The sequence below is a fragment of the Engraulis encrasicolus genome, chromosome 15 (assembly GCF_034702125.1).
Source record: "Engraulis encrasicolus isolate BLACKSEA-1 chromosome 15, IST_EnEncr_1.0, whole genome shotgun sequence".
In the NCBI taxonomy this organism is placed as follows: domain Eukaryota; kingdom Metazoa; phylum Chordata; class Actinopteri; order Clupeiformes; family Engraulidae; genus Engraulis; species Engraulis encrasicolus.
In genome coordinates, this window is record NC_085871.1 from 2,508,911 (window position 1) to 2,523,067 (window position 14,157).

General features: G+C 41.3%; 1 protein-coding gene across 4 annotated transcripts in view; it reads left to right on the forward strand.

Moving 5' to 3' along the window:
* dmd (dystrophin) overlaps nt 1-14,157 on the forward strand; it is a 233,406-nt gene that overhangs the window by 165,117 nt on the left and 54,132 nt on the right. For all 4 annotated transcript variants that reach the window (XM_063216797.1, XM_063216798.1, XM_063216800.1 and 1 more), the window contains one exon: nt 269-307. In XM_063216797.1, coding sequence (XP_063072867.1) covers nt 269-307 — 39 coding nt within the window. The remainder of the gene's footprint in view (nt 1-268; nt 308-14,157) is intronic.

A 14,157-nucleotide genomic window follows, 5' to 3' on the forward strand; every position in this document is an offset into this window, starting at 1 on the left:
CACTTGTGTCAGTGCACTTGTGTCAGTGCACAGTGCACACAGTGCACTGAGGTCTTTAGTGCATAGTGTTGTGGAAAAATTTGAGCACTATCCACTGTGCCCTCGCTGGAAGTGACGGCATTAGCTTGCCAAAATATGAAACACAGTGCCCGAAGTGCACAAGTGCGTGATTTGAGACACAGCCTCAGAGTATCTGTCTACTACTTCTATTTTACTTTATTTTTTTCATGTGTTTGTTTTTCGTTTTCAATATTTTCACCCTCTTCAGACAAGAAAAAAAAACGGGACCTGAAGACATTCTGACAGAGTGAGTTTGCTATGAATTCCCGGTGATGTCTTATAGGAAAAAAAAACAGTTTGATACTTGATCACAATAATGACACATTGAATATTTTCTGTTATGTTGGAAGTACAGTATGTTAATAGTACGTGTGTTGTGTGTATGTTAACGCACGTACAGAGATTAAAACAGTACAGTGTACCTTATTTGGTCATTTGATTTATATTCTAAAGCAATATTCATAGGCTTTTTCAGAAGCGATCTCTTGGTTTTGTTGTGGTGAAACAAATGGAGAGTGCTGGCTGAATTACTGACTAGCGTCATCTGAAGCAGCTTTTTTTACATTACATTACATGAACCTGACACTTTTATGTGGAGCTGATGGATTTGCCCTACATATTGTGTGCTACGGCCTGAGATGGCGTTGCTAACCCAAGGTTTAGGATGATTTGGGGATAGATCATGCGTGTATCTGGAAAAATGTTATGGGTGGTTTTCAGAACAGATTTCGACATGCCCATAGACGGCCATTGTAAAGCCAGTTGAGACAAAATCCAATTTAGCCAAATAACGGAGACAGAAGCTGTAGTGTAGTTGATAATATGAACAAAGAATCATGGACATGTAGCTGCAGTTGGAACCACCATAACGTAGCCCGTTTACTTCATTCCGCCTCGAGCCAACTCTGAACACACAATACATTCACCTACATCCGTACGTAAGGTCAAGACGTCATCAAGTAATTAGTACGGTATCTAACTAGGGACAATTACATACTCATACTACATCCCCCCTCTTAGAAAGGTAAGCCTTTTATAAACTGTATAATTGAGTCAGGATAACAGGATAACACACATAGAGACTTAACAGTAATGAACCCTAAACACCAACTTAAGTAATTAGTACGGTATCTAACTAGGGACAATTACATACTCCTACTATAGAAGCAAACATCCACAAATTGGTGAAGACCACTCTACTTTATTCAAGGCAATTCAGAAAGTGGGCTAAATGTTCAAAATAGCACATACTCCACCATAGTAGGTGTTTCTGAGTGCTTTTTGATAGGGTCGCACGACTCTATCACGTTGCCGTGTTGTTCCCGAACCTGTTAAAATATTACACAATGCACCTTTAAGGGGGTGTGCGTGAACTGCCTCAGGTAACTAGACTGTGAGTGGAGCGTACAGCACATATCACTGGTGGTTGTGATTTGCCTTTCATATCAGATGAGATAGGAGACAAGCAAGGTGTATTAGAAAGGACAGAAAAGTCTGAAAGCTTGCACCACCAGGCTTGAAAGGGGTTTCATCCACCAGTCGGGACTGATGAATGCATCCTGAGGACAGCTCAAAACCTTATATAATGACACTTTTCTCTTTTCCCTCAACCCTTCACTCATTCACTCAATCTATCCTATTACCCCAATCTATGTGGCTATACTAGATGAACTGTAGATGAATTTTACGAAGACTTGAGATCTAAGTACCCTAACCGGCAGGTGGAACAGGACAGGCGGTGGGCCCCAAAATGGGCCGCTATGAGGTAGTCTTGCCATATGAGATGACTTAACATTCAGTGAAGAACATGTGCGTCCGTGCATCCTTCCCACACAACAGGAATATTACAAAATGTTCATTATTGTCAGATAAAATAGGTAACCCATGGCAGTTCCCTTCTCCCTTGAGTGTTGCATTGATTTCACATGAAAGTCTTTCTTAATCTCTTTCGGCTTATTACATGTTTGGATATGACAGCAGATCAGTGGAGCTGCCAAACAGGGTGTTGTGTATCACCATTTGAATGTCATAAAACCAATCCAATACCAAAATTGTCACTAGCCATAACCAAAACTAATCTTAAGGCCATCATTCACATGAGGGTGGCGGTAGGCCTATGTAACCGTTTCGTCCTTTCCTCGCTCTCTGCTGTTCTGGACATCGCCTTCTTTGCTGCCATCAGACTCGCATAGAAATAGCTATTTAGCAAATTTGGGGCACTGATGTTTAGTTTCAATGGATTGGTCTACTAATGTTCTCCGAAATGATTCCTCTGGGGTATGTGCGTGTGTGTGGTGAGGAGACGAATAACTCAGACCTGAGCTCTGTAAATTTGAGGCTCAACCTCTAAACGTAGAATCTATGTGACGCTCCGTGACTTCCACACGCACGCGCGTGACAATTGATGTAGAAGGTAGCTGTGTACTGCCAACGCTGCCCGCTTCCCAATGCGCTCATCCAGGCGTATTCGTTTCTCTCAGCGGTGAATCATAAAACTGGTATAGATTACCTGATATTGTGGTACACACGCATGGTTGGAACGTGACGGCAGGACTAAAACCAAGCTATTTAGTCCAGGCTCTGCACTAGTTTGTCTGGGGGAAGGGATTTCTCCCTAGCTCCGCCTTGTCTGGCTAGCCGAGTTGTGCACAGCCCTGCGCCTAGGCAGCAGTCTTGTCAGGGAAGATTTCTGTCGTGGAGGAATTCAAAGGTTGACAAACCCGTACTCATTTGGACTAATCGATTAATGCGACGGGCGATGAGGGAGCAAGTAAGAAAGTAAGTAGTTGGCTGCATCACTGCCGTGTGAGTGTAATCAAGAGAGGTTGTGATATACCCCTAGATCATGTGGACAAGGAGGGTAATGGTGGGGGAGGGGGATGACACTTGCCACTTCAGGGGTAGTGCCAGGCAGCTGTGGGAGATGTTCTGTCGGGGGAGGAGGCAGGTGTTAGCAACCGTGCTGTGTTTGCAACATCATCCATTTCACTCGTCCAGCTGGGTATCGAAAACGATATAGCATTGAATGGGACATGTGTGGTAACGTTGAACTGTCCATCCGTAGCACCCAAAATGTTGTGTCAGGTGAGTAGGCCTGTATTTGCTTGTGGTTTCACGTTATTTGGCTTGTTACAGAATTGCCTGCTAGTCACGATCCGCCTGCACTGGAGCTTTTTTAGTAAACCACTATAGCGTCCCAAGTGTGTGTACGCCTACAGGACTTTTTTGCACGGAAACACTCGAACGGGGTGCAGGTGGTATTTCACGAATGGGCGTGTAGGCAGTACATTTTCAGTTTTTTAAATGTTATAGGCCTACCCAGAGCTACCCAAATAATGAAATGTGTCGTGGGCGTGTCCGAACCACCGAATGTTGGCCGACACATGATGTAGAACTAGTTACTCTGAAGCTTATCTATTAGTATCCACTAGCTTTCCCCCATACCGTTTGCCCTTGAAAATGTCACAAACAATTGTAGACTTTTTAGCAGGCTATAGGGCTAGTATCCCAATGAATTCTGTGATTAAATCAGTCTGCATTAGACGGTATCAATAACAATCCTAGGCCTACAAGTGATGGGAAAGGATTTGAAGTAAGATAATAATATTATGCATAATTAGCCTATTCATGAGTGAATGCTAAATATTATGAAGAAATTAACACAAACACCATGCTGGGGTAATTTATGGATTCTAATCTGAAGTCTCCAGAGCTTTGGTTGTAAAGATGTAGGCCTACAGGCTGAACTTTTTTTTGTCATTTAAAAAAGGCCCTATTACTCACCCACATGACTTTTGTGACGTCCCTGGCCATTTTGGGGGTGAACACGAGTTTAACTTCATTATGTTCATCACATAATACAAAGAAGAGGATGCAAAGACGAGTCGGCCACTAAACCGGTTTAGAGATGTAGGGCATCAGCATGTTGTGCACAGAGACAACTATGTACAGAACCAAAGACCAGCAGCACTCACTATTTGAACAGGATCTGGGGAGTAGCAGCAAATTCTGGTTCCCAAGTACAAGCAGAGCCCCCACCCCAAAACAAACAAACAAACAAACAAGCAAAAAAAACCCTAAGCAAACTATGCTTACAACCAGCCTAGCCACACTACTGAATGGTTAGGCCAGTGTTTCTCAACAGGGGTGCCCGAAACGTGGCTGATAAATAAATTATGTAATATAATACATATGTCTAAATTGATAAGTTAATGCTAGTCAGTGGAATCTTTCGTCTGCCATTTATGCATAAAAGTAAATATAGGTCGCCCCAGTCAGCTACAACTTTGAACGCAAGTCGTGTGCCGTCTCCAAATGTGTTACTTTTCTAAGCTTTTGTGGTATCAGATGCGATGCCATGTTACAGCTTGTTGGTCTGGGGTGCCTTTAAATTTTTCATGAATTGAAACGGTGCCTCATAGGACTGGGTACCGAAATTCAATTCTTTGATGGAACCGAATTAAAAGCTAAGGTTCTACTTGGAATCGAAACGTGCCTTGTCTGTCGGTTCCACGTTTCGGTTCCTGAAGTCTGACTGCCAGAGCCAGTGTGTTTAAGCACGCGGCCACAAGTGTCACAAACTGACCACGCTCCTCCTCTTCCCGTTTCGCACCTCATTTAAACGATTGATAAGACAGCTGATATTCAACCAGCTGATTGTACTATTGAGAAACAAAAACATGCCGTCAAAAGCGTGGCTATATTTCAGGAAAGTAGATAAGGAAGGAGCGCGCTGCAATAGCCTATCTGCGATAAACTAATAGGCTAAGAATGGCAATACATCCAACCTGTTCAAACACCTGCTCTTGCATTCGATTAACTTGCGTGCGGAGTTGCAGCATCTTTACAACGGCACCGTCAACCTCAACCATGACCTCGACTCTTCAGGAAGATGTCTCTGACTCCTTGGAAACATGTTTTTCCATGAAAAGAGCTAACTTAGAAAGAACTGGTCTTGTGTTGGGACGCACAAATGTAGCCTATTTAGACCGTCGGTTTCATTCGAGGGAACAAAGAACACAGCGAGAAAAAAGATTTCCTCTCTATCCGGCTGGATAATAACGCCATTGTTTAGGCTTGAGGTAGCGGCCGCTTAAGGTTAAATAACTGTGGATTGAAAGAACATAAAAACGTGCCGTAAAAAACTGTAAAAAGCCAAGAATCTCAGCTTTCGAACAAGCCCTAACACATGTCTGTAGGTCTAGGTTAAGGAGATCGCTGGCTGTTAGGAAAAAAATGACGAGATTAAAAAAATGGTTGGAAAGCGCTATTTTTTCACTTGCAACAGCGGCCGCTTACAGTTCAATAACTTTTGAATGAAAGAACATAAACACGTGCCGTAAAAAACTGTAAAAAGCTAAGAATCTCAGCTTTCGAACAAGCCCTAACACATGTCTGTAGGTCTAGGTTAAGGAGATCGCTGGCTGTTAGGAAAAAATGACGAGATTAAAAAAAAAATGTTGGAAAGCGCTATTTTTTTCACTTGCAACAGCGGCCGCTTACAGTTCAATAACTTTTGAATGAAAGAACATAAAAACATGCCGTAAAAAACTGTAAAAAGCTAAGATTCGCAGCTTTCGAACAAGCTCTAACACATGTCTGTAGGAGAAGGCGATCGCTGGTTATATTTATATTTAGGCTTATATATCGTTTAGATTAGGACTCTTTAGCTTAGATTCACCATGGCGTGAAAGCACAGTGTTGTCGCGGCTACTTGCAGCAGCTGATCATATGGCCCAGTTCTAGTCCCTGTATGGAAATGCGTGCGAGACAGCACCATCGAGACCCCGTCAAGTTTCATGAATAGCCTATTTATGAAGCCTAGTTGTGTTAGAACAGTTCTGCAGTACCTAGTAGAAAAGCCCCAGCTGTCGACAGACTGGGTAGCGTAGGCTACATTAAAAAATCATGTCAGGCAGGCTTGACATAGGATTGGTACCAGAAGTGAAGTTGCACCGTACAGCAGAACAATTTTAATCAGACATGAGTACATTTATCAGTATCAAAACCGTTTAATATACTTGCCAAGCCATGCCGAGAGGACAACTTGCAGCATGCAATTATTCATGAATGCTGTATAGAATTAAATGCCTTTAACCCGCCATTGCTTAAGTCACGAGGAGCTCCGCCTTGTGGCAGGCAGGGAAACTCATGATTTACAGACCCGTTACGCCATCTGCTGGCCACTTTGGGTAACTGCAGGTTTAATTCAGGGTTTCTAGGAACCGAAAATGGAACCGTTCTGGTACCGGAACCGAAACGAAGGAACCGGAAATGGAACCGGAACCGAAAATTGTCAATCAATACCCAGGCCTAGTGCCTCACCTAAAAAAAGATTGAGAAACACTGGGTTAGGCCTATCAAAGACAGTGTGCTGCCCTTCTGATATTTGACCCTCATTTTGTCACAGCTATACTCCCTGCTTCAAGTCAATTACGTCAAGTCAGCTTTTATTGTCACTTCCTTCATATGCACAAGTTATGCAATGAAAATGAAATTACATTTTTCTCTCTATACATACACAGGACTGACATTTTACAGACTGACATATAGTGCAAGACAGAACAGGTAACAGTGATGGAATGGTAACAATACACGATTAATAATCAATACAAAATGAACATTAATATTGAACATTATTATACAAAAAGGTAGGACAAAAATAGAATGGAAGACTTTACAATAATAAAACAATAATGCTTCCCTCTTTAACCCTCTCCTTCTCCTCCTCCATGAAATGCACATTTTAAAAAACCTTTAATCTCTTCATTGTGTGTGCATGCACTTACAGTTAGGGGTGCGCGGTATGGACGGTATACTATCGTGCGCGGTATTTTTCCCCCAAGGCATGGATTTTGTCCATACCGCTCTACCGTGATAGCGCATTGCGTCCTGCAGATGGCAGTAATAGACAACGTTTTGAACATCCACCGACTGTGTCTCGTAGTAGCAAAATAATATGTGGTTGTAGAAAAACAGCAGCACAATTTCATTTAAGCTTTAAGTGTAAAATGTATAGTTAGTGTAGTGAACTATTGTTTTAAACTGTATGTGATTTCGGTGGTCTCCACAATTTAATGTACAGTGGTGTGTGAAAAGCAAGTTAGCAAGCTAACAGCCCAAGTCATTCATGTCAATGCTGGTGTCTGACAACAGAAATGTGCTAAATCTATGTGCTACTGGTTGCTTTACATTTGCACCAGCTGATGTAAGCACGCTAACCGCTGCTGAGGTGATAGCTGCCATTTAAATGCATTAGTTCTACAATGCATTGCTAGCTGCCTCATTGCGACGGAATACTTCAATTTTACACAAATGTAAAATACCGTGATATATACTATGATATATACCGTGGCTAAAATTATACCGAGGTATACATTTTTGGCCATACCGCCCACCCCTACTTACAGTATATCACGAAAGTGAGTACACCCCTCACAGTTTTTGCAGATTTGTGAGTATATCTTTTCATAGGAAAGCATTACAGAAATTTCACTTTGACACAATGATTAGTGACCTTTTAACAACATATTTAACCGCTTAAAAAACAAAATACAACCATTAATGTTTGAACATGTACTCACAAAAGTGAATACACCCCAGATTAAAATCCGGTAGAGAAGGGCAGGGTCTCGGCGGATCCTTAAAAAGTCTTAAAAAGTCTTACTTTTGATATTTGGTTTTTAAGTTCTTCTAAAGCCTTATATTTCGAAAAATGTTGGAAGTGTGGTATTATATTTAAGTGGGAGGTCTTATATTTCATCTGGGTAGCTTGAGTGTAAGAAAAGAAGTCTATTTTTTCGAGCTAAAACATTATTTAACCGGCAGACGTCTCTTATCAAGACGCAGAAAAGTAGATGAAACTGATCTGTGTCTGTGGCGCAGCGCTGGCCTCACACAGCGGGGGGCAGCGGCAGACCTGTGGGCGCAGCGTTTAGCCTACTTTAGCCATGTTCTGGTAGAAACAGATGAAAAAGTGGTTAGAAGAACAGGAAAATATGAACGTCAATCGAGATGGGTAGATAAGTTCACTGTAATGTGGCTTGAGGACGAGAAATAGGCTTCAACAGTTGGGTGTCCAAAGCAGCGTCAAAATATGAAGCTCGATGTAAACTGGGATCGGACGCATTCATTTAGTCGTTGAGGGTATTTTTAAATGTTGTCTATCATAAGCCTGCTCCTTCTTTTAAATGTTAGCCAAGCCCTCACGTTTGGGTAAAAGCGTTTGCTAAATGTAAAGGGTTCATTTCATAAAGTCCATGATGACCGTATATTCGAAAATAATCCTTCATACAAAAGACTTTCAAAATCGCCTCGGCTATTTGATGTCTGTCAAATGCAAATTATTTCGTGAGCATGAGGAAGTGAGCGCGAGGGTAACGTTGCAATACGAAATCGGATGAGTAACAGAATATGTACAAAGCTAACTAGAATGGGCACTCGGTAGAGCGCAAACCTTCGCCTACGCCACTTACTTTTTTCTGGCCATCTTCAGAGTGCGGGGCATAACATTCTCCAAATTTTGGTGTTAGTTTCATTAAAATCGGACCGGAATATCGTAATATTACATTTTTGTCCCAGTCTTGACCTCTTATCCAATTCAGCATACACACGTTGTTCTGGCATATAGTGCTTGGCAAAGAAAAACGTTTTTGACCTTTTCGTGACCTTGACCTTTGACCTTTTACCCAATCACTCCCAAAAAGTAATCGATTGTTCCTTGGGTCATGACCAATCATCCCACTAAATTTCATAAAAATCGGCTCAATTTGCGTTGTTGACCTTTTCGTGACCTTGACCTTTGACCTTTGACCCAATCACTCCCAAAAACGAATTGATTGTTCCTTGGGTCATGACCAATCATCCCACTAAATTTCATAAAAATCGGCTCAGTTCTGTCCGAGTTATATGAAGTACAAACAATCATTTTGACCTTGACCTTTGACCTTTGACCCAATCACTCCCAAAAGCTAATCGATTGTTCCTTGGGTCATGACCAATCATCCCACTAAATTTCATAAAAATCGGCTCAGTTCTGTCTGAGTTATACGAAGTAGAAACAAACAAACAAACATAGTCACAAATAAATACACAGCGGTCAAAACATAATCGCACCTCACCAGATAATTACCTTCGCCGAGACAAAGTCGGCGAAGGTAATTATCTGGTGAGGTGCGATTACCGGTTTGTCAAAATCGGTAACCAGATGGGCAACGGTAAACGCGCTAAATGTTTGTAAGTGGACATGCTGGAAATCGCTTCCAAGTTGTGCACTGTTTCTTGCTCCCACCTAGAGAACATCAAACTACAGACAGGCTAAGCTCGAAGTAGAACGCTTCTGCTACACGTCTTTGATAAAGGCGAGCTGGAGGATAATTAGCATATTGTGTTAAAGTTCATTTTTTCCCCATAATGTAATGATAAAAATAAAGTTTCATATGTTTTAGATTCATTGCACACCAACTGAAATATTTCAGGTCTTGTATTGTTTTAATATTGATGATTTTGGCATACAGCTCATGAAAACCCAAAATTCCCATCTCAAAAAATTAGCATATCATGAAAAGGTTGTCTAAACAAGCTATTAACCTAATCATTTGAATCAACGAATTAACTCTAAACACTGGTAAAAGCGTCCTGAGGCTTTAAAAAGTCTCAGCCTGGTTCATTACTCAAAACCACAGTCATGGGTTAGACTGCTGACCTGACTGTGTGTTTAACATTGAAGTCAATGGCAGTGGCATTGCATGAGGGTTATGGAAGCCCAGATATCCTTGATGCTTTGCTGTCAGCTGTTGTTCTTTGATCTGGTGACCCACACTTCCCTCTTCATTATACCCCATAGATTTCTATACCACGCTTTGGTATTTTGGTGGTTATGGACATTCTAATTTGCCAGAAATGAAACCCCATTGAAAGTAAATGGAATGTTCTGTCTGTAGCAGTCTAGCCTCCCCCGGTCGTCAAATCATGAGGAGTGAGATGGGGGCCGGGCTACCTTGTAACTAGTGATGACACAACTGAGCTTTCTGAACATACACGCCCCTTGAAACTGCTAGCACTAGTGATAGGACTTTCGGCTCTTCTTACTATGGAGAGCCGGCTCTTTCGGCTTCCAAACGGCTCCCTGTATATATGTCTACATTATTAATCAATAGGTTTTTTATATTTATAATAGTAATTTTATTTCAAAACATTTTGTTTCATTATTGACATTGTGAAGCACTTTGGGCAGTGTATGCTGTGTAAAAGCCTTTATAAATAACACTTTAACTGTAATCAGTCGTTAAATAATGACCCAACATACCCAAATACAAAGTGAATTTAAGGTTTTGATACATACTATTTATTTCTGATCGCTGTGAGTGTGTCTGTAACACCTGGCAGTTTGAGCAGGGATTCTTAACCATATTTGATAATGAATTTTGTTGCACGGCCCTCCGCGGCCCTCCAGTGCGAGGTTGAAACTTTTCCGCGGCCCTCAAGATTCTGAGCACGGCCCAGCTTTGGGCCGCGGAAAAGTTTCAACCTCGCACTGGAGGGCCGCGGAGGGCCGTGCAACAAAATTCATTATCAAATAGGCTAAATATAGGCCTAAGGACAGTGTTCGTCTTTTTACTCTAGCGCAGCTCTGCTGCTCAAATGACCACGCACCAATGCTTTTTAGTAGTGGAAGACATGAAAGACAACACGGAAATAGGCCGACAGTCAATCTGGAAAGTATTCACAGCGCTTCGCTTTTTCCACATTTTATTATCTTACAGCCTTATTCCAAATGCTACAAATTAATCTCTGTTGTCAAAATCCTACACAAATTATTCCATTATGACCATGTGGAAAAAAAAGTGGTCTTGACAGTTTTGAAAATGTATAAAAATCATATTTACAAACGTATTCACAGCCTTTGCTTAATACTTTGTAGAACCACCTTTGGCAGCAACTACACTCTCATTCATTTCATTTCGAAATGAAAAGGGATTAAAAGGGAGGTCATCGTTGTATGTTATTGTTATTATAATGTGTATTATTATTAAGCTTATTATTATTAGGTATCATTCATTTATTGTTTTTATATATAATGTGTATGGGCATGAGCAATATTAGATGGGCCCCGGGCCACTCTGCACCGAAAAAAATGGGCCTCAATGTCAAAAAGGTTCAGAATCCCTGACTTAGAGGATACACACAATGAGAGGTAGGGGGAGAGAAGGACAAAACATTAAAACAATCAAAAAACAAAAACGGCTCCCAAAAAAATCCTAAAACGGCTCCCATTGCGGTTCCTCTCGTTCACTTCTAAGAGCCGGTTCTTAGAGCCGGCTCGTTCGCAACCGACACATCACTAGCTAGCACTAGCCTAGGAATGAATGCGTCTGACCACCACCCCAGCCACTAAAGGGTCATTCCACGCCAAATCAACAGGAGCCCGCGCACTAAGGTCTCAAAACATTCTGAAAATATTACCAAGTGTACCCATGATACTTAAGAGAAACACTGTAAATTTATTTGAATGTAAGATGTATACTGTCCGTGCTACAGCCAATTTTACTGGGGGAGGAGGGTGCCCATTTTTGTTCACACTCTTTTTTTGTCAAAATTCACAAGCCCGTAGCTCAAGAACTAAACCATGTAGGAAGCTCAAATTTGGCATGCTGGTACATAGATAGGAATAGTTTGTTGCAAAACTGTCAGTTTTGGTCTGTATGATCCTGCGTCATCATAGCATTCCCTCAAAGATGACAAATTGTACTGGAGTTTTTGGCTGTGCTCTGTTTAGGCCTTCAGAAGACATATTTGTGCCCAACATAGCCTCTTGATTTTTTCCCTTGTAGAGACAAGTAGGAACACTCTCATAAAAAGCTATAAATAGAAAGGAAACCCCATCAGTGTTTGACCAGAAGACCTCACAAGTCTGACAAATCATTTTGGGTGTCATTTTCAGAGCTCCAGAACCCCTTGTGGGATTGTCCACAGATTTTTATTTTATTTTTTTCTTCATTCTCCATCAATTCTTCTTTTTAAAAATGCCAATGAGACTTGTCTTATGTGATGTTTTCTTGTTTAATTTCCAACCTGAACATGGACAACATGCACATTGAAAGCAATATGTTTTCTATGCGTTTCTTCCGCTGCCATCTGCTGGTCAAAAAAAGTATCAACATGACTCTTTGTGCCTGACCTACTGTCTCTTTTGGTGTGCGAACCTGCTCCCACATTGAACGCTCCTGAAATCATTGAAATTGAAAGGGATACCTGCACCCCTGCACAGGGACTCTTGGGTGATCATGTCTGGACAAATTTTGCATTTGATTATTTAGTCTCTACATTAAATGTTATCGAAATCATGTTGCTCTCTTTTTGCATTTTGCCCATGTTCAGGGTGGAAATTAAAAACGAAACACCACATAAGACAAGTCTCATTGGCATTTTTAAAAAGAAGACTTCATGGAGAATGAAGAAAAAAATAAAATAAAAATCTGTGGACAATCCCACAAGGTGTTCTGGTGCTCTGAAAATGACACCCAAAATGATTTGTCAGACTTGTGAGGTCTTCTGGTCAAACACTGATGGGGTTTCCTTTCTATTTATAGATTTTTATGGGAGTGTTTCTACTTGTATCTACAAGGAGAAAAATCAAGAGGCTATGTTGGGCACAAATATGTCTTCTGAAGGCCTAAACAGAGCACAGCCAAAAACTCCAGTACAATTTGTATCATCTTTGAGGGAATGCTATGACGATGCAGGATCATACAGACCAAAACTGATAGTTTTGCAGCAAACTATTGCTATCAATGTACCAGCATGCCAAATTTGAGCTTCCTACATGGTTTAGTTCTTGAGCTACGGGCTTGTGAACTTTGACAAAAAAAAAGAGTGTGAACAAAATGGGCATCCCCCTCCCCCAGCGAAATTGGCTGTAACATGGAGAGTATACATCTTACATTCAAATAAATTAACAGTGTTTCTCTTAAGTACCATGGGTACACTCAGTAATATTTTCATAATTTTTTGAGACCCAAGTGTGCGGGCTCCTGTTGATTTGCCGTGGAATGACCCTAAAACGAGTTCCCTAATAAATTGTGTTTTCACTTACACAAGTTCAAAAATGCATCGTTTTCAACCACATGGCCCTCCTTGATCAAAAATGTTAAGAAATTTCGGGATTGTTAAATGGTTGTATAAACTAAAATGATCGTTGTCAACAAGATGGATACATAGTTCTTGCTAGCTGTGTGTTATTTGATGAGAGGTGGGGTAGCCGCTAGCTTGATTTGCGAGGTCTGATTCCAATCTATTTAATACGCTACTTATAGGCTTCCAAAGCTCCCAAATGTCTCGTTTATAATACTAATGCTATGGGTTAGCCTAGCGAGCTAAACTCAGGTTCTAGAGTAAGCTTAGCTGGGAAGCCGTGTGGTTGTCTATCAAATGCCTCGGCACTCAACGCCACGCAATAGGATGGTGCAACAACCAATCACATTGAATCCCCACACAGCAAACTTAAGGGGCATTGCCAGCAATAGTTCCGGAGCTACTTGGCGGCTGCCAGCTGCGCGGACAGAGCAGAGAGAGAAGGCAGCCGGCTTCAGACTCCCAGAACACATACGAACAACTGACGGCTGTTTGCACAACTAACACTCGTTATCAAAACACAATGGCTACATGAGTTAACGATTAGCGTGTTTGGATCTTTGGTAACTTTTAACGGCTGCGATTTCGTTCTACACCTACAAGAAAGGGTCTACTGGTTCTGTAAAATGCTAAGTAGCTTGCCCGGCTACTTCGGTGCATCTCGGCTTTCTGACTGTAATCAAATATTAAATTGCCATTGCCGTTTATTTTTGGTGAGTGACACTTTCAGAATAGGTTCAAAATAGGTTCAGAATTGCGTTCAGATATGGTTCATTTGTAGGTTCCCGATTACGTGCTCAACACATTCTGAAAGAGTTATTTTTTGGTGTCCAACACGTTCTCTAAACGTTTCAAAATGGTGTCAAACAACACGTTCTGAAAAACACGTCCACGGACGTACAAATAAGGTAAACATTTGGGTTTTATTACGTGTTCAACACCTATTTCTGACACCAAAAATAAAAC